General features: G+C 40.8%; 1 protein-coding gene across 7 annotated transcripts; it reads left to right on the top strand.

Annotated features, from left to right (window-relative positions):
* Nucleotides 1-348: 348 nt before the first annotated feature.
* ADNP2 (ADNP homeobox 2) lies at nt 349-20,478 on the top strand. Of its 7 annotated transcripts, none has more exons than XM_063325727.1 (6): nt 351-504; nt 5,618-6,531; nt 6,711-6,871; nt 8,467-8,586; nt 12,490-12,579; nt 16,861-20,478. In XM_063325727.1, exons 4-6 carry the CDS (start codon nt 8,479-8,481, stop codon nt 19,873-19,875), a joined length of 3,213 nt encoding a protein of 1,070 aa, XP_063181797.1. In that variant the 5' UTR covers nt 351-504; nt 5,618-6,531; nt 6,711-6,871; nt 8,467-8,478; the 3' UTR covers nt 19,876-20,478. The 7 variants fall into 7 exon arrangements, with proteins under 7 accessions (XP_063181793.1, XP_063181797.1, XP_063181799.1 ...); XM_063325726.1 differs by lacking the exon at nt 5,618-6,531 and adding an exon at nt 5,322-5,416 and having other exon boundaries at nt 419-504; XM_063325723.1 differs by lacking the exon at nt 5,618-6,531 and having other exon boundaries at nt 349-504.
* The last annotated feature ends 600 nt before the right edge of the window (nt 20,479-21,078 follow it).

Genomic DNA, 21,078 nt, shown 5'->3' with positions numbered 1-21,078 from the left:
ACGCCCCCCACATGAGGCCCCGCCCTCAGCCCCGCCCAGCTCATCTGGGGAGCCAATAGGAGCATTGCCCCAAGTCTCTTCCCATTGGCCGTCTGCCTAGCATGCAAATGAGCTGCAACGTCACTTCCTGGGATAAATCGAGCGCCATTTTCTCTTTCTGGCTCTGGATGAGGAGCGGGCGGAGGCCGGAGGGCGGGCGCTGGGCGGCGGGCGCTGCGCGCGGGGTCTGAGACGAGGTCGGTCGCGGGCCCCAGCGATGCCGCCGCCGCCCTCGAAGTGCGCGGACTGAGCGCGGCGGCAGCAGCGGGCGGCAGCGGAGGAGGAGGAGCCGCGGGGCGGGGAGGCGGGCACGGCGCGGCGCGGGAGGGGCGCGGCGGCCGAGGCGGCAGCGGCGGGGTCAGCGCTGTGAGGAGCGGGAGGCGGAGGCTGCGGCGCGGGCCCGCGACCCGGCAGGCGGCGGCGAGGCGGCAGAGCGGCGGCGGGCTCCCCCTGCAGCCTGGCCGGGTAGGTGCAGCGGGGTGAGGCGGCGGCGCCCGCAGGCGGCCCGCCTTGAGGGGCGCGGGCAGGGCGGGCTCTGCGGGCGGCGGCGCTGTAGCCGCGGGGGCGAGCCGGCGCGCCGGTGGCTGTCAGTAAGCGCCGGCTTCAGAGCGCCTCGCCGGCTGTGCTCTTCTCTCGGCTCGCTTTGGCGGGGAGATGGGAGCCGAAACCCTTGTATCGCTGAGGGCTTGTGGGCTTCGCTGGGGGGCGGGCGGCGTGGGGCCGGGTCGCTGGCAGGGGGTTTTGCCCTTCCTCAGCAGTGGGGTTTCTGAGTCTCCCTGCCCGGGAAGCGCCTGGAGGCGCGGAAGGGTTTATGCTGAAGTCCCCGCGGTAGCTGGACCGCTGCGGGCGGCTCCTCTTGGACCCCAGGGTGTCCGCCTCGGGGCTGTCAGCCCCCTCGCGCTCACCGTCCGGGCCGTCGGGGCTGCCGGGCAGTGGGGGTGCCCCTTGGAGCGCTCTGGAGACCTAGGCGGCTAAGGGGGCGCGGATGGGGCAGGGCTGCGGGGTCCCTGCCTGCTGGCGGGGTGGCGAGCGCTGGTGCCTTGCGGGGTGCTCCCGCCGTAGCTGAGTTGGCTAAACCGCAGCGCTGCCCGCTTCGCTCCCTTGAAGGCTGTACCCGTCGGCTGGCGGGGAGCGGTGCCCCTTTCAACCTGCCCGCAGCCCTCTCGAGCGGAGGAGGGACTTCCGGGTTTGCCCGTGGTCGGAAGTAGAAATTAGCCTAGTGAGACGTTTTAACACAAGGAAGACTCGCTGCTTTATGACTACTGTTTGCTAAACAGCTGTTTAGGACCACTTTTTTTTTTTTCCCCCTAATTTCTGTCAATACTTAAGCGATAGAGAGTACCTAAGGAACCAACTTAACAGGTTGTTTCTAAGTCTGTGAATGAAAAGTCTTAAGTTCTAGACAATTGGGTATTTGAAACGGTTTATGGAGAACTGTAATGTGCACGGGAGTAGTATGCATGCAAAATTAGAACGAAAATGTTAATCGAATGCAGAATTACATTACATATTCCTGCAGTACTTCAGCAATGCATAGATTTTTTGAAAAAATGAAAAAGTTTATGAATAATGTTAGCAAACATAACCCATACAATGCAAATCATTAAAAACATTTGATTATGCTTACCTTGTGCTTGAGAGCAAGAAGCGCAAACTTCTTGTCCTGATTTGTAAATGGAATGAAAGATAGTTATTTGAGTCTTGTTGCAACAGTTCATAGTTCTGTACTGTCAAAATTATGAACATCTCTCAACTGATAAACACTTAAGATCTCACAGGTAGCTATTGGGGGGATCAGTTGTTTTCCTTAACAATTTTCTATCATCAAAAATACGTGTTTGAACCCCTAGAAGTTTTAAAGACTTATAATGAAATAAAGACTCACTCTTGGGATCCCCAGTCCAATTTATATTCTAGGCTTCTTGGTGCACCTGTTAATAAACTTTCAGTTTAATTTGGAACAAAAAAAGGGTGTTTCTTTACAGCAATATTTTGACAAACTGTATGTAATAAATATGCTATGTAGTTAATTTAATGAAAGTTTTGTAAAAAAAACCCAAAACAACAAAACACCCCAAAATATAGCAAATCTTCAGACACAATGAAGAGCACATGTCGTGGTTTTGGCAAACGCATTTTTACACAAACACGTTTTTATAATACCTTATGTTTGTTGACCACTGGTAGAGCTGCCTTGTGTTTAAACACTTCAGTCCTTCTCCTGAAACTTGTAGCACAGCCTTATTGTTTTCAGTTCTGTCCCCTTGCTCAGTTATTCACGTTGTGGGTTATCTGTGCTGTGGACTGTTCTGTGCATCTGCATGAAACGTTTTTCAGTCATAGCAGGCTGACTAGTGCAGTACAAATGCAGTTGTACCTCTTCCTCGAGTAGCTGAACTTGGTGTGTGACTTTTGATCACATATGCATGGGGCTGATGAGTCCTGTGGGATTTGAGTAGGCATCACATAGATGCTCAAGGCATCTAGAATGAGCTTGGGTCCTGCTGAGTTCAGTTTCTGGCTAATGCTGATCCCCGAGGGAGTCAAGCTTTGTGTGAGTTGCAGTGCTCTATGAAGGCTCCATGAGTTTGAATGGTATAGTCCTTTCTCTTCTAACTAGCCTTGTGTAACAGGCTTGATTGTGTATTAATGAAGCATGACATTTAAACCACAGTAGCTAAAGTTAGTGACCTAAATGAATTTTGATCTGACTTCTTAGGGAAGATGCAGGCTGATGTGCTGTATCTTTATCTATGTAATCACATGCCTTAATGCTTTTTACTGTCTTGGCAACTATTGAATGATGGCCATCTTTTGTTAGATTAGATGGCTCTTTTAACAGGTATGTGGTATATAGCCAAGAAAATAATAAAATTATCGTGACTATGAGATGTATAATTTGAGACCCCCTAAAGGTTTCTGTTTTAGTTGCAGAAAAAAAGTTTAATTTATTTTTTTTTACCTGATATTTCTGTCAGGTTGCACTTACATAGAAATGGGAGTTTAAGAGGATAAAGTAGCATTATTTTGTTGACCGGAAGTACTCTTAGTAAGTTTTATTAATCTGTTTTTTTCTGTAGTCAGTTTAATTTTAATTTACCACAAATGAAATAATAAACAAGAATATTATCCATTCTAATCAATTTACTGTTTTTCTTTCCAGGAGTCAAATCTTTCAAAGCTGTTAAAACACCTAGAGATGTTGATAGGAAGCTTATACGCATTTCTTCTCTCTCCCTCTAAAGGCTGGATAAGCTTTGATGGTGCCAATGTACTGTTAAATCCAGTTAGGTCTCTCTCAGAAGGCACAGATAAGAGTCCAGGGAATGGAACCATCTGTGTAATATGCGGTTGAGCAGATACCCAGGTATGACTTCTTGGAGGGCTTGTAAGCTTATCAGAAACAAAACAAATTGCTGAGAGTAAAATTTAGTACGGCCAAGCTGAACTCACATTCTTATAGGCAGTTTCTCAGCATGCCTGTCCTCCTAGCTGCTGTCTGCCATCCAGTGTTCTTGTTCTTAAGGTTCTGAGAATCAGTAGGTCACATGCTCTCATGTAATTTTCAGGAGTGAAGCAGTTCTTATTGGTTTCTCAGCCACTAATGAGTTTGCTAAAATGGAAGTAAAGAATTCTGTGTTGGTCCTTGTCAACTCTGATAACTGCTGAAATGTCAGTTGGTAAACAAACCTTTAAAAATACTCCCACCCAAATATCCCAAACCTGAAAGTCTTTATAAAAATCTCTTCTAGAGTTACTAATGACCATTTACTAGATAAAAACGTATAAAAACTAATAATGATTGGATTTCCAAAGCAGATAATATGAAAGGAGAAAATTCCATAAGACACTCCTATTTCCCTACTATAAGTGGTTCTATGAGCGAGAGGCTAGTGAAGGCCGTCCTGCTAGAAACATGTCTAGAGATGTGGTTTCCATGTGGATTATCTAGTGTCTAAAAATTATTACATTGCAGCCTTTTCCCTGTGGGCCTTCTAATAGGGTTTCTCTCTAGCTGCCTGTTTTCATGAAATGTCTAGACAGTTTACTGTCAGATTTTTCTGGATGTATTTGCATGCATGTGGAAGGCGCATTTGTGTGTCGTCTTTGCTCCAGCTGCATACCAGCTTCATATTTAATCTGACTGCGTATGCCTGGTTTCCTTAGGAACACAAACGAAACTTTTCACCGTGAGCACAGTCAATTACTGGAAGAGGTTGCCCAGACAGGCTGTCAAACCTCTGCCTATGGAGGTTTTTGAGACCTGGCTGGCCAAGATGCAGAGTGCCCTGGTTGCAGCTCATTGTTGAGCCTACTTTGAATGGGAGTCTGGACTGGATGTCCTGTTGAGGTCTCTTCCAAGATTAATCACTGTTGTTCTAAGAAGTAGACTAAAAGGAAGGCAAATGGGAACTTTACAACTTGTGATGACTTTTTACTTTGAAAAGGTGAAATGTTAGTATTTTCACTTTTTTAATGCAGAGAGATTAGTCAAGCACAGTTACTCGGCAAGCTAGTGATATTTGACTAGTAGGATGCTGTCCAGACTCTTACCTTGTTGTTTAGACTAGTGTTAAAATAGTACTGGAAGTGAAGAGTTGTGTTTGTGATCTTTGTTGAAAAGCTGAACGTAGTTGGATGTTATAATGTAGAAATAGACAGAACCTTTAGTGTTGGATAAACTCCAGTTTGCTATATTTTTATGGAGGTGTTATCTAAATGAACAGTAAACGCAGGAATAGATTGGTGGAAAAAATGACTGAGCAAGGGTTGAAAGACCTTTTTAGAACTGAGTTTGGGACATCAGCTTCTACAGTGATGGTTTTGTTTTGCTAATAACTTGCCTTGGTTCTGTTTATGAAAAGGTACTGTCTGTGGAAACTCAATGGATTATCAGCTTTTTGGAAACTACAATTAAAAGTAGTTTAAGATAAACTTGTCTTTTAGGTAGCCAGTATGGTAAAAGGATCAAGACTCTTGGCTGTAGTGTTTTCATGTTGAATTTGCTGGTTTAGAATGGGATGTGTACCAACAGAAGATTGACTGCAATTGTGCACGGAAAGTGCAAGCTGAGGCTTGAAGAACATCCAAAATACAAGACAAATAAATTAGTAGTAAAAGAGCATGGATAATAAATTGTATAGTAATCAGGGAATTAAACTGAGAGCTTGAGTTAATAAACTTAGAAGGCTGAAATTTTGTGACCTTTATGATGGGGCATTACTGGTCTAATGGGTACAGAGAATGTTAGATGAGTAACTTGGAGGCTTACTCCCGAGCAGCTTTTTTTTAAAGACCGGCTGAATAACCTTGCATATGATGCAGAAATATACATCTTTTTGGATTGAAGACCAACTACCTGAAAACTGGAAAATAAGTAATTTGTATTCAAGTTTCTTTTTCTGTATGTGGTTTTTTGTGTGTTTGTTTTGTGTGGTGTTTTTTTTTTTCCTTTCTTTCTCCTGGATTAGTGACTTCCATTTCAGAAGGATTACTGCTTAAGAAAACTCTTGAGATAGATGGATGTTACATACTATACCATCTTTGTAGACAAATGTTTCTTTTTTTTGTGAGATAGACATGCTTCAAGAATTGTCTGCTTCACCTTCTTGAGTAGCATCAGTGTATCAGTTAAAGGACTGAGATGGAGGGACAGTTTCCTCTGAAGCCTAACGATGGAAGTGCAAGATCCCACCTGTGTGTTGGGGCAATCCCAAGCACAAATACAGGCTGGGCAGGAATGGATTGAGAGCAACTGTGAGGAGAAGGACTTGGGGGTCTTGGTGGATGAGAAGCTCACCATGAGCCAGCAATGCAAGCTCACAGCCCAGAAAGCCAACTGCATCCTGGGCTGCATCAAAAGAAGTGTGGTCAGCAGATTGAGGGAGGTGATTCTGACCCTCTGATCCACTTCGGTGATGATCTAACCCACCTGAGTACTGCGTCCAGCTCTGGAGCCCCCAACATAAGAGGACATGGACCTGCTGGAGTGAGTCCAGAGGAGGGCCATGAAGGGCTGGAGCGGCTTTGCTGTGAAGACAGGCTGAGAGAGTTGGTCTTGTTAGGCCTGGAGAAGAGAAGGCTCTGGGGAGACCTTATAGCAGCCTTCCAGTACAGGAAAGATGGGGAGGGACTTTTTATGAGGGAGTGTAGTGATAGGACAAGGGGTAATGGTTTTAAACTGAAAGAGGGTAGATTTAGATTAAATATTAGGAAGAAATTCTTTACTGTGAGCGTGGTGAGACCCTCAAAGAGGTTGCCCAGGGAAGTTATGGATGCCCCATCACTGGAAGCGTTCAAGGCCAGGTTTGATGGGGATTTGAGTAACCTGGCCCAGTGGCAGGTGTCCGTGCGCATGGCTGGGAAGTTGGGACTAGATGATCTCTAAGGTCACTTCCAACTGGAACTATTCTGTGAACCATATCTCTTTTCTGGCTCATCTGAGCTGGTGACATCCTGTCAACTCTGTTGTGACCTGAAGTGGACCATGAGGTTGGTGCATATAACCTGCTGTCATAGAGGGACTGATCATAAGACTTTAACCAGAGACTATGCAAATTCCTGTTTCACTTCAGTGTAAAAAGTAGATTAAGATGTAAAGTCTCAGTTTTAGTCCTTTAATTTTGATAGAATGCCGGACTAGTTACTCTGATTTATTCCATTCTCTATAGGTTCCTGTTCCACACCCACTCCAATGGTATCAGAATGTCTTCCAGACTTCTTACTGATAAAAAATACTAGAAAACAAGACTAGTATCTGTCAAATGGGGCTCCTTCTCCATTTCTATCTACACACCTTTCCTTTGGGGGGAGAAGAAGAGGAGCGTAGCATGTGAGTTGTTTGAATTTTAATTTTGAAAAGCCTCGGTTGTATGTTTTTGTACATAAATTAAGGTGTCTTTTTTTTTTTCTTCTTGAGTGATGACACACAGAGTAGAAAAAGGTTTTTTCTTTTTTTTTTTATTTCTTCTTTTGGTTCGTCTTAGCTTGTAGCTTCTGTCTTATGTGGGAGGGATTTTTGCAACTGTTTATAGGAAAGTCTTGCCTTTTAAGGCAAAGATTTCACGTTTACAGTGATCTGGCTTTTTTTTTTTTTGAGAAGTATATCTTTTAGAGACATTCTGGACCATCAAGGCTGAAGTACTGTTTGGGTGTTTTGGTTTTTTTTCTTCTCATTAGAACTTGTTGTGGAGGGAAGAGTTGTTTAGCAATAAGGACTGAGATATTTTAAACTCTATTGGGTCATCTGCCAGCTATTTAAGAACAAAGGGATACCTGTGAAGCTCCCAGTGACTTTTTTCAGTGCAGGGTATTTCTGTTGCATTCTGTGCCCATTTAAATTTCTTAATCTCAGTCTAAATTGCTTTTTGCTGTAATGTAGAGAGGAGGTAATAAAGGCCCATACTTCAAAAGCTAAGCCAATGGGGATACCTTATGATGTACTGGGAGCTGAAGATAAGCAACCGATGCATCCATAGCCCAGCTGCATGAGGAGTGATAAAAGCCTAGCTGTTGGGGAAGTGATAGTTCCTTCCTGGTGATATGTTCTAGACAGATGGGCAGCCATGCTGTACAACAACCCTTCAAACAGATGACCCACAGCAGATAAGCTGTCTTTCTATAATCTTGCTGTAGTCATCGTCCTCCTTGGTATGTTGGACTCTAGCTATCACAGCTTGCTGGAGGGAGCAGGGTAGGGTATAAATCCAAATTCTGGAGTAGGAGAAGGTGATTAGAGCTACATATACTTCGTCAGAGGAGGAGACCTAAAAGCATATGGGTATTAAAAAAAATTTGTCCCACTTTGGCATACTTGTCTATCACTGCCATACGTCAATCACATTTTCTTTCTACTGCATTAATATTGTAGTAGCTTGTTTTATGCCAAGGTCCATATCAGCTTACAGCAGCAGAAACTTCTTCAGGAAATTTAGATTTAACTAGCGATCATTTTTTAAGTATGTACATACATGACAACAAACCAGATTATCAAAGAGGCATTTCATCTTGATGTGAACATTCAAAGTGAAAGGTGTTGAGTTCCTCCTTCCTAAATGAGATGATAGTAATTTTCTGAATATAACTTAGTAAAGTTCTGGTGTTCATGTTCTCTTACAAAAAACCCCACTAAACACAGTGTAGCTGCTATATAAACACAAAGATATCTGAAAGAAAATCTTGGAATTTTGTTTAGATAGGAGAGAAGAAATGTAAAGGTTTCCCTCCCAGCCCTTGCCCCCCTCAAATCAGATTCTGTTTCCAAGTGATCCATTGGGAAATACTAATGAGACTAGTTCTTTGGTTTAAGGTTTTTGGGCTTTCATATTTAAGAATACATTTTTTCAGACTTTAGTTTCTGTTCTAATATCGTTAAATGCAAGTGCCTGTGTTCAAATATTCATCACTTTTTTGTATTTTTTTTTTCAGGAAAAGTGCAAAATGTTTCAAATTCCTGTTCAAAATCTTGATAGTATCAGGAAGGCTCGAAAAAAGGTGAAGGGCATTCTTGTGGATCTTGGGCTTGACAGCTGCAGGGAATTGTTGAAGGTAAAGCATTTGAAATAATGTTAATCAGTCTGAAATCTAAACCCTTGAAAAATATTTCACTTTTTAGTATATATATGATACTCCTCTGCTACACATCTTTATGGTGGAGTCTTTACTTGAAGGATTACTCATATGCCAAGAGTGGAATTTAGCATTTTAGTATATAACATTGAAAGAAACTGTTTCTCGACAAGATGTGTTCTAGGTGGTGCTGCATATTCTCTGCTAGTAATGTTTCAACGAAAGGAAACAGTACAGCTGTAGGAAAAACAGCACAGACTAATGAAATGCTATTTGTGTACCACACTGCAACTTTTTTGTGATTCTTTTAAAATCACAAGCAGATGAAGGCTTGAGTCTGCTCAAAGGCATCCCAACATATCAAGGGCAAGCCTCTGAAGGATATACAAATTGTCAGTATTCCTGAAAACAGACAAGCAGTTTAGACCTAGTAGCCTTGTTGCAGACCTTTGAACCAGGAAATATACCAAAACTGGGAAAAATATCAAACTTGGCTTACTGAGTTGTAATTCAGTTCTGCATCTTAAAAAGTATGTGCAAGTGTACTGGGGTGATCAAGATGAACCTAGTACCATTGTTGCCACTTTCAGGAGAAAGTATTGTGCAACAAGCAGGAGGAATTCACACCACCAGATTGGCAAGCCTAATACCAGAAAAAGTGCAAACACAGTAATACAACTCGGTGACTAAACAGTAGTGTATTTCAAGCAACTGCTGCGCAGGCTTTTTTGCTGTTTAGTATGTTCATGACTTCAAATTGACCGTAGTTAAGAGTTTGGATTAATTCTGTATGATGGTACTAAAGTAAGTTAACTCTCAGTAGGGGTGCTATTGTGTCTTTTGTGATGTCTTTTCTGAAAGTCTTAAGTAAACAGTTTGGAAAAAAATGCTTAAGATGTACATGCATAACTAATTATGGACCATTCTTGGTTATTGCAGTTGAACAATGTTTGATATATCTAAATAAATGTTGTAAGAGCTTAGGGAAAAGTGTGTTTGTCTAGTAATTTCCATTTTCATACTGCTTTTATTGTGTTATATATTGTTTTGCAATTAAACCTTTTAAGTCAGAAGCTGTTCTATCTTCACCCTTTGAAGTAGAAATGTTTTGATGATGCTAGGTTTTTTGCTATGAAGTTGATTGCAGTCTAACTTTTTGATTGCAGTTTGGGGTTTAATGGTGAATGAGGAATAAGGTGTTTTGTGTGTTTGGTTGTTTTATTGCGGGGTGGGGGTCAGTGTCTGTTTGATTGATTTTGTTCCATTTTTAATAAATGGTGGTGGTGGTGAACCCAGTGAACACTTCCATTCTGGAAAAAGCTCTGTGAGGTATGGGCCAAAAAGATACCATTTTATTATTTTTGCAAATAATTCTCCCTCAACCAAGTTCATAGTTTCAGTTTGTTTTTTCCAGGTAATCTGGGACTGGTTTCTTCTTGCCTTAGCAGCAAGAAGAATGGTTTTTAGAACTTAATTTGTACTTGGCTCATATGATGATGGTATTTCTTTTTGGTAGAATAGGGTGTGTGGTGTCCTAATAGGTGAGAAGTAGCTTAAGTTTGGGTTTTTTTCCCCTCAAATACTAAGATTGATTTCTGTACATTGTTCTTGTGAGGAGGCTGGACAATTTAGGAAAAGGTATGAAATGATATGATACAAACTTGACCTGCTGTCTGGTCTTAAAATTGGCCTTGAATTGTTCTAATAAGGCATCATAATGGAGAGTAGTTTGTGAGGAAAGCGAAGCAATTTCACATACAACTAGTATCTCTCTGTAGCTTGGAGAACAAATGGATTAGTTTTTAGGCTAAAAGTTCTTAATTGATCTCTGCTAGGTAGAAAACATGAGCCTTTTGTGCAAGACTACTGGTTTGATTCTCAAAGTAGTACTTTTAAGTATGCTGTAATGTCAGGCTTTCCTTTAGTAAACTATTTTGGCTTCTTTAACGTACTGTGATCTTTAAGTCTTCATTTAAACTCTGTGCGTTTTATCTTTTTGTTCTGGAAAACAGTGATGGTGAAACAGAGGGGAGAACAATTCTTAGTTTTAAAATGTTTTACTTAGAAATACCCACCATGCATCAGGATTGATAGGTGAATATTTCTCTGTAGGAAACAGCTGTTTCAGCAAATTAATCTAGACTTACTATCACACACATTTGGCATGTGGGAATTTGGTGTTCAAGTCTAGGAGCCTCTCTTAGTGGAGAGTACTCAAACCGAAAGCAGAACATGTTTGAGGTAGGCCATAACTGTCAAGAAAACTCTTTTAACGCTGTGTCATTTCCTCTAGTGTGTTTGGCCAAAGAATTGTTAGTAAATCTTGAATCTCTTTGTTTTCTCTAGCAAAAAATATTCTTTTTTTTTTTTTTAAGAAAAGCATTGTGTTCTCTAAGGCTGTGGGATTTCTCTTTTTTCCATGCAAGGGTTCTTTCTAAGGTGTTTTTTTTAAGAAGGTTTGACTGAAGGGCACATAGACGAATCATTCAGTGCCTAGATGTTGTTTAGAATGGAAGGGGTTGGTTTGTTTTGGCTCTGAGCTCTTTGGGATTCTCCTTGGAGAAATTTGAAGGTTGAAAAAGCTAGAAAGCTTATTGCAAACTTAGCTACGTTTTTCTAAATTCTTGAATAACTTAATTCAAATTATCACTGGCGTGACCTTCTGGTTCAATGCAATCTGTTACACACATAGGGATGCTCACATTTTCACGGTGTGGACAAGAGCCTAATGCAGACAGAGCACGCATTAAGTAGGCTTGTGTATTTGTTTGACTACTAGAGGCTTTGTTTCTTTCTGTTGCTGAGTATATCCTGTGTTGCTTGTAAATTTCACATAAATATTGCATTGGTTTTTTGACCACAAACTTTAGATTTGTGAATTTCACTTCTCTTGATGATCTAATATTAAATTGGCTTTATTACTTGCTTCTGGTGTGCCAATGGGGTTTGATGGAGAGGTGAAAACATCTCGCCCTCTCTAAGCATCTTGCAGAATTTTGAGTGAAGAGGGGTTTGTGAAAGGGAAGGAGAATGCGAGGGGAGAAGTGATGCTAGTTTTCTGTGGGTTAGGCCTGGATTTGTAGACTGTGTTTCATCTAAGACACTCTGAAGCTAGCCTAGGGTCTTCAGAAATGCCTAGCAAAGAGGAATCTAATTATTTTTTTCATTAAGTTTGTGTTTAGATATGTGTAGGCCTCAGAAAATTGGAGAGGAACTTACGATTTTTAGATTAGTAGCTGGCTTTGGCTTGAGGAACATAAGCTGCTGTGATGTGATTGATTAGAAAAATGCTATAAGGAAAGTTTTTTATCCTGACACGGCTGTTCCAGACATGATAATATTGTTGCTTTTACAGCTTGTGGGAAAATACCGCTGCTCTTTGAAATAAACTTCTGAGAATATCTTAGTTTTTCCAAGTTAAAAGTGTAGCAATGCTATGAAGATTTAATACTGTTGCAAAGTAAACTGTAGTGGTAACTTAATAAATGGAAGTAAATAGTGAAATATTACAGATTTAGGAGGAGGAAGGTAAAAGGAGAAAGTATCTTCCAGTGTTCACTGTGAACTTGTCTAGAAGCAATGAAGTTAAAGTGTAAATATTTTCACTCTTATTTTCAGTAACTTTTAAGTGTTAATAATTCTTAACTATATTACAAGGCAGTCACATGAACAAGTGTTTGAGATAAAATCAGTCAAAGGAGGGTCAAAGAAGTAATTTCTTTGAACTGAGTTTTGAGACCTCTATCTGAATACCGTGTGGATTTTCCCATTCGTCCCCTGTCTGTGTGGTTTTTGCTTTTTTCTTTCTCTGTATTGAGACTGTTTTTGTATTCAGAACAGACTGCAAAAGCAGATTATTTCTTGTTTTCTTTTTTCTTTTAGAATCTTAAAAGTTTTGACCCAGGTGAAAAACACTTTTGTAACACCTCATGGAGTGATGTCTCTCCTTGGGAGTCTGTGGGCAAAAGGAAGGTATGTATATTTGTGTTAGAAATTCTGGGTAGACGTGCATGTGGAGTCACTGAATTTTATCACTTTCAGAAGTCCTGGAAAAGTTAAAATACACCTTTTTATGGTTAAAAGAAAAAAAACTTTAACATTTATTTTCTAAGTACTGTTAGTCAGGGAATAATCTTTCACTTCCTCTGTGTTCTTCCCTGCAATGTACCTGACTATCAGGTTATAAGGACATTTGCTGTCTCTAACGATACAACCTTGAACATAAGTATTTAAGATGTCACACTAATCTGATATGTAGTCTTAATGTGCTTTTTGTTTCATTGGAAGGGTGAAAATGTGATTGTGCAGACACGAGTGGGTTAAACTGAAATTATCATTAGCAGCTTGGGATAGGGTTGCAGTGGAAGACATATTTCAGTTAGTGTAGTGAAACAGCTTTTAGTTCTATATAGCTGTAATCTTGTCTGAAGCTAGAATCTACAAGAAAGGCAGGGTTGAGATGAACAAACCAAAGGACTTCTGTAACTTTCTATTCTAGCAACTTTCTAAGATACTGTGTAGAGCATAGGAGTATATCCAGAAGAAAAAGTAGCCTTTTCTCAATCTTGCTGAAGAGACTTAGGGTTCCTGATGGCTTCTGTGGAGAAGGCATGTCAGCAGTGTGTAATGGTTTAGAATAGTGTGGTAGTGGTTTGCCAGGAGGTTTTTTTAACTGCCTTTACCATCTTTAAACTGAGGCTATCAGGTAGTCTTTTCCTGAATTTAGGTTCACACATAAGACTGGAGGTTCATCTGTTCAAATGAATTTGTGGATGAGTCAAATGTGACTTGTTTCACTTATGCCTATAGAGACAGATTGCATCTAGCCTCTTAGCACCACTTCAGATAAGGCTTACAGTTGCCTTTGGTCAAGACTGCCTTTAGTTTAGGTGAAGGGAATAAATCCTGTTAATTGTTATGATGGTATCTGGGTTTTTCCCCCCCCCCCCTCCTTTTTGTTTCTTCTATATGCACATGGAAAACTTCCCCTTTTACCAGTTCTCCTGGCTCCAATCAGCATGTTATCTGAGCTCCAGCCTTGCTGATTTTGTCTTTTTTGACTTTTCTTCCACCTTCTGACTAAAAGAAATTCAGTGTTGAGAGATCTTCTGTGCTAGATGAGCAGGGGAGGTTAACACATCCTCCCCAGACGTGAAAGAGGAGGATGGAGACAGAGCAAGCGAAACCTCCTGTCTAAAACTTAAGATGACAGTGTTTCAGTTTTTTTTTTTTTTGGTCTTCCTTCCATGGTCCTTTAGGAAAAATGATTATCCATTTCAGTAAAAATGGAAAAGAACAAAAAAAATACCATAGAAAGGGAATCTTCTTTCATCCCTATTGTCTACAGAGAGACCAGGCAGAGAGACTTGATCCCTTACCAGAAGGGAGAAATACAGATCTTGACTCAGCTACTCAGCATGACCAGTAGTATGTGGTCTATATCTGTCTAAAAATAAGATTGGAATCTGATCTGATGAACTTAAGTGTAGAGTTTGTCGTGTGTTGCTGTGGCACAGATTTGCCAAGCTCTGTCTTTTGGCTACTAAATTTTCTTGAAACAGCCATGGTTCCTTGCTATAAATATCGTTCGTGTATCTTGGTGTTATGCTGCCTAGGTCTGGGAGAAAAGTAGTTGGTCCTTCAGGATGTTTTATTCCAAAGTTGTTGCCATAAGGGGAAAACAAGTTGTTTGGGCTAAATTGGAAACTCAGTAGGCTGGAGGAGATGTCTATTTAGATGAGTTGGTGGTTTCTACCATCAGTACTATTTTTAGGGAGACATTAATAATTCTGGAAGAACTTTGGGTTTGGGAGGCTATGTTTTTTGTGTGTCTTTCTGCTCACCTCTACATGAGACTAAATGGAAAGTGTTACTGTGTCCTAGGGTATGTTCTTTGGAGTGGGACTAATCAATTTTTCCTAAATGTCTCTAATCAGCCTTTTTGGATTCCATTTGTACTTTTTAGGGTTGTGTTGGTCAGTTTCCAAGACAGTTCATTTTTCCGAAATGGCTTAGAATTCTAATTTTGTCAAATCTTCTATAAAACTGAGATGCCATTAGTAGACTGCAGTAGCACGTGCAAGCATAGATAGCAGCTTAGATGCATATGCAAGGAGAACATAGTAACAAAATAATTTTTGGAGGTGTCCATGTGTAAGTGCTCTATTTCATACAGAAAACATCAAAGTAGCAGACTTCCATATACTTCTATTCTGCTGAACAGATTTTTTAGGGATTTTTTTAAATTATTTTGGGGGTTTTTTGAGCCTAGTGGGACTTAGGATTCGTCCTCATTTGTTAGATCTTAAAGGACAGAACTTGTATTTTCTATTGCTGAAGTCTCATAATTTTTACCTCTATCAAAAGATAAATGATCTAAGAAGGTATAGAACATTATTTCTCCTAGACTTACCAGTATGCAGGTACTGGGTCATTTTCTTAGCGGTGTACTGCAATGCTTGTTCGTGTAACAGGCAAAAACATCATTACTATAGATGTGGTCCCAGTGCTGAATTAATTCACTATTCCAAAGTGGAGTGTTCTCACTGCACCTAACAACAATTGTTCAGACTTGGCAGCAAGGAAATACTGCCAGTCTATTATATTATAAGTTTATGGGGACAGAAAGACCCAAACCAGAAATGGGGGGAAGTGAAGAGTGTATGGGCCCTGTATTTAAAAGCATATAAGCTTTTCTAAGCCTCAGACAACCAATTAAAATGAGCAGTTGCCTGTCTTTGTCACCTGACTTCTTCAGAAGTAAGGCTAGTGAGGTGCAGCTTTTATTAATGCTGTGTATGCTTCATTAGTTCAGTAGTGTCACTGGCCCTTCTCTACTCAGTATACCTTTGAAAGTAGGATTGAAGGGTCTTCTGATGTGCTCTGGTGCTGTTTACTAGTAGCTGAGACCAGGCACCTGGAGAGTATAAGTAGGGGATAATTCACTGATACCTTCACAGTGTACTCATCAGCTGCCTTAGCTAGCCAGTGGCTTTATCTGACCCAGTCTTTTGAATTTAGAGGTTAGATTTTGGTTATCGTCAGGAGATTCTTCTGGTATTTCTGACAGATGGCATCTTAATGGCGATATGAAATGACAAAAAATAACTGTGCAAATTTTTGCTACGGATCTTTATAATGTGTCTGTGACATGTATGTGGGTGATCTAGCTAGGCTGGATGCCTACATAGCGGTGGAACAGCTTGTTCCCTTTGGATGGTGTTTTGTAAGGGGCAGAAGTCAGTAAGGTGAAAAACACATCTGAGGGAACAGACAAGTTCCACTAGATGTTTGAGAGTGCAGATTTGTCACCTGGATGATGTTGTGACTAATTCTGTAGGGTGTGGCAGTAGCCAGGGTTAACTTTCTAGGAAGTTGGTAAGAAAAAATGGTTGATAGGGCTACCAGTTTTTCGGAAAGAACAAATAATGTTTGTATGGATACAAAAAGTAATGCTGCAAGTGTCATGTAATTCAGGAAGCTAAACCACTGTTTAGTAGAATTTAGGTTTATTTTTATACAGTTAAAATATTTTTCAGAGAAGAATCTATGTAGTTTATAATGAGTGTGCAAGAGGACATTTCTTAACAAAATCACTGTGATGGATGTCCGGTATGTTGAGATAATAGAAAGAGGTCATTGCTGCTTTATCATAAAAGGGGTTTTTATTCCTTTCTATTATCAATCTGGCTCCAAAAGAATGTTCTTACATTAGTCTTTCATGGCTTTGCTGGGAGAGGTACTTTTGGAGAACTTTCAGTGAAGGGTGGAGTATTGAAATACATACAAAAAAAACCCCAAACCCCACCCCTTCTCTCTTCTGTCTTTTTCTTCAGTAGATAGGAGGTGGCCCTGAACTAATTAAAACTTTTAAATTGTCATATTAAAAGGGCTGCTATTGCTAGTTGCTGCGGCTTCACCTCCTACGTACAGTGGCATACAAATTTTTCTTAGCTTGTTCTGTGATTCGCATCTTTATGAACAGGATTGCTTTGTGTGACCTGGAGTAGAACTGAACTCACTTAGGGCTTAATAAATTATAGAGAAGCAAAAAGGGCACAAATGTTTCTCCCTTTAAGTATTTCATCTTTAAGTCTGCATTTCAAAAACAGATCTCCACGAAACTGAGAAGATACATGCTATACATCCAGTGAAGGCATTTTTGACAGGTGATAGTGCAGACTTACTTTCAAACAGATAACAGGGATTTAGGAACTGGCAGTTTCTAAGTGGATGTTTTTGTTTTGTTTGCAGAGATACAGAACAAAGCCGTACTGCTGTAGCTTATGCAAGTTCTCGTCAAAATTGCTTACTTCGTTCAAGAATCACTTGCACCGTTACCATGAGGATGAAATGGACCAAGAGCTGGTGGTTCCTTGCCCAAAATGTGCATTTGCTTCTGATCCCAAAATAGTGGGAAAACATATCCGGATGTTTCATTCATCTAATAAAAGAATACAGAACTATACAGTCAGCATTTTGGATGGCATGAAACAATTCAGGAGTGACATCATAAACTTTACATGTCTAAAATGTCACTTTACAGACACATTGTATTACAATATGAAGAAACATGTGCTGATGAACCATTTTCAAAACTTAATAAGTACATATTTTGGCCAGAAACCTGATGAAAGTAAAGAGAATTCCATTGAGCACTACTGTAAAAAATGTAATGCTTCTGCAAACAGCCAAGATTCTTTAATGTATCATGTCTTGACAGCTGAAACACACCGAGACCTGGAGAACAAACTTCGGTCAGTGATTTCAGAACATATTAAGAAACCAGGACTCGTGAAACAAATGCATATTGCTCCAAAGCCTCCCCAAGGCGTGGCAGTGGCTACTCCATCTGCAGGACCCGCTGCTGCCCCAGCAGGTTCTGTCACAGCTCCAGCTTGCATCCAGCTTGCATTTCCACAGAATAATCAGAACCAGAGTGTGGTGCAGCCAAAAGCAGTTCAAAACACAATCAGATCACTGCCTGTTCCAAGTGCCTCTGGTAGCCTGCCACATACAACTTCTGCTCCGGTTGCTACCCCATCGCATGTTACTCTTGTATCTAGTAATCTTTCTGTAGGTCAGAATAGCGTTAATATTCAGCCATCACCTTCCCAGCCTATCATTGTTTCCCATAGGCTCCCCCTTAATCAGCCTGTGAGAGCTGCAGCTATTCCTCTTAATCATTCTGTTGGGACTGTAAATAGAACTTTGGCCTCTGCAGTTCTTCCTCTTAATCAGCCTGTCAGGCCTGGGCTCTTTCCTGTTAATCAACCCATTGGTACTATAAATGGTCCAGTTGCAGCTGGAATGCTACCTGTTACTCAACCTGTCAGCCCCGTGAATGGACCGGTTGCACCAGCAGTCCTCCCTGTGAATGGACCGGTTGCACCAGGAGTTCTCTCTGTCAACCAGTCTCTTGGGAATGTGAATACACCCATTGGTCCTAGGGTCCTTCCTGTGGCGCAGACAGTTGCGTCAGGGGTTCTCCAGCTTAACCAGCCTGTTGCTTCTGGGGTTGTTCCTGTCAGACAGCCTGTCAGGCCTGGGTTTCTTCAGCTTAATCAACCTGTTGCCCCAGCAGTTATCCCAGTAAATCAGCCCGTTCAACCTGCCGTTTCTCAAAACACAACTTTTTTGACTGCAGGTTCTATACTTAGGCAGTTGATTCCAACTGGCAAGCAGGTTAATGGGATACCTACATACACGCTTGCCCCAGTTTCAGTTACTTTGCCAGTACCTCCTGGTGGTGGAGTAGCAACTGTTACGCCACCACAAGTGCCCATCCAGCTAATGCAGTCTGGGACAGTAACTCAGTTGTCCCAGCCACCAGCTGGTGCACCCTCTCCTCCGGTGATTTTAACATCTCAGAATATATCGTTACAAGCCTCCCCACCTGGCCCTGAAACAAGTCAGGCTATCAGACAGGCTAAGCAGTGGAAGACTTGCCCTGTTTGCAATGAGCTTTTCCCATCAAATGTCTACCAGGTGCACATGGAGGTGGCCCACAAACATGGTGAAGTAAAAATGGAGGAAACCCTGGAACCTGACAAACTTGCAGCTTGTGCACCCTTCCTAAGGTGGATGACAGAAAAGACAGTCCGCTGTTTCTCTTGTAAATGTTTTCTCTGTGAGGAAGAGCTCATGAAACATCTCTTGATGCATGGCTTAGCTTGCTTGTTTTGCACAGTTACTTTCCATGACTTAAAAAGCCTCGTGGAGCACAACAAAACTACACACAATGGGAAAAAGCAGTTACATGCAGATTATAGCAACAGAGGATTTCAACTAGGTAATGATGCTCAGGGTGACCTTGTATTTCCACACTTTGATTTCAGTACAGTGTTACCAAAAGAAGACATTGGTGAAAGAGAAGTACATTTGGCAGTACTTGCTGGACTAAATTCAAGGACGCTTGTCCCCGTTTACATCAAAGTGAAACCTCAGACAGCAGAAGTGAACAGTAGATGCAACAAAAAAGTGTTAACCTGTCCCTTTTGCTTTGGTACGTTTGTTAGTAAAGAAACCTATGAAATGCATTTGAAAGAGCGGCATCATATAATGCCAACTGTTCATACAATTTTGAAGTCTCCTGCTTTCAAGTGCATCCACTGTTGTGGTGTGTACACTGGAAATATGACTCTGACAGCTATTGCTGTACACTTGCTCCGTTGTAGAAGTGCTCCCAAAGACAGCAACTCAAGCGTGAAGATGCAGCTTGAGTGTACTGAGAGGAAAGAGCTACTGTTTGTGAATGGTGAAAAGCATGATTCTGTGATCCTGAAAAGAAAGCAATCGGATTCCTGCTTTGTTGCAGAACACCAAAGGAATAAGGAACAGCAGCCTCTGAGCTTAAGTACTGGCATAGCTCTATCTCCAGAAAAAGAAGTGAATTCAGGGGTAGTGCCTTTCAAACGACAAAAGATTAATAGTAGGACTGAGATGAAGAAGCTTCCTTCTAGTGAGGATCTTCGCATTCTAGCCGTAGATCCTAAACAGTATGATTACAACTCCTATGAGGCTCAAAACCAGTTTCTGACAGACTACTTTCACGAGAGGCCATATCCTTCTAAAAAAGAGATGGAATTACTTTCCTCACTGCTATACGCGTGGAAAATTGATGTTGCATCATTCTTTGGAAAAAGGAGGAATATATGCCTAAAAGCGATAAATAATCAAAAAGCATCTGTGCTGCTAGGTTTCAGTATGTCTGAACTAAAAAATATTAAGCACAGTTTGAATATAAAAGATGAACCATTAGATATGTAAACAAGCTTTTTGTAACAGCTAAAAGCAATCTGTAATTGCATACTTATCAATTTAGCAGTTTATTGTATTATTTGTTTTAACTTGTAGACTGGCCTGTTGAAGGGTGCAGTAGTACAAAAAGTCTCGTTCAGTTGTGACTGTTATTGTGAAAGGCACACGTAGTTGTGTATTTGAAAAAGCTAAAACCTTCAGACTTGCCCATCTGGAATTTGTTTTAGCTTTTTATTTTTTCTGGACTAGTGGGGTTTGGTTTTTTTTTTTTATTTGGGTTTGGGTTTTTTTGTTCTGTTTCCCTTTCTTCCCCTCCAGACTCCCATTACACTTTTTATACCACCATGTAAAACACTTGTCCTGTTAAAAACAAATTTTATTTTATTTTTCTGCAATGTCGTCATCTTTTCTAAACAATAAAATGTATAATGTTGGCTAAAATTCTGAGGTAAACTATGTGAACAACATTTATTTCATTATTTGTGGTTTTAAGTCCTAATTTTTTTAGCCTATTTTTTGTTTTATCTACTGAAGAGGTGATTGTAGCCTTTACATACATTGCCCATTCAAATTCCCGGTGCACTGGTAGCAATAAAATACATGGCAATCTTTTTTTCTTTTCTCAGTTAAAATACTTCTGCTGGTTAAGTCTGGTGACCTGAAGTATCTAACTGGTATTAACATGGTGGGGACTGAGGAGCTTGGGGGTGCCTATTGAAGTGTTATAATTAACTGACGTGAAATGGTTGTGTTATTATCTGTTGAATAGATCTTGCTAACCAGAAGTGTTTACTCTTTTTGTTGGTGTTGAAGCCTGGTTGTTTAAATACTTATTGTTCAAAGCTTGGTAGCAGCGCTTGGTTTCTTTTGTTTTCCAAAAAGCAAAACTGCTTTGGAGAGTGTCACATTGCTTTGATGCGTGGAGTATGTGACTTCTGTGCACATCACTTGTCTGTAGAAGCCCTATCCAAATATCACCAAAGAAAAATCTGGCATTTATTTTAAATTGCTGAGGCATGAAGTAGTAACTGAGCAGTACCTCCTCCCCAGAAAAATAGATATATGACTTGAAGTGCTTTGAGTCAGAAATTGTACAAGCTGAAACTGGATAAATTGGGGAAATCAAGAGTACCTGAACTGTTGATACTCATGTAGTGTTTCTTTTTTATTGTCCTATAGAGAGCGTAAAAATAGTATAAAACCCAATAGACT

The sequence above is a fragment of the Chroicocephalus ridibundus genome, chromosome 2, assembly GCF_963924245.1.
Source record: "Chroicocephalus ridibundus chromosome 2, bChrRid1.1, whole genome shotgun sequence".
Lineage (NCBI taxonomy): Eukaryota > Metazoa > Chordata > Aves > Charadriiformes > Laridae > Chroicocephalus > Chroicocephalus ridibundus.
This window is presented reverse-complemented; position numbering and strand designations above follow the sequence as displayed.

Bases quoted from the DNA above. Each gene is read 5' to 3' on its own strand.
- ADNP2 (XM_063325723.1), top strand. From the start codon at position 8,479: ATGTTTCAAATTCCTGTTCAAAATCTTGATAGTATCAGGAAGGCTCGA. The intron at 8,587-12,489 runs GTAAAGCATTTG...TTTTTCTTTTAG, and splicing joins GCTGCAGGGAATTGTTGAAG to AATCTTAAAAGTTTTGACCC. The intron at 12,580-16,860 runs GTATGTATATTT...TTTTGTTTGCAG, and splicing joins AGTCTGTGGGCAAAAGGAAG to AGATACAGAACAAAGCCGTA.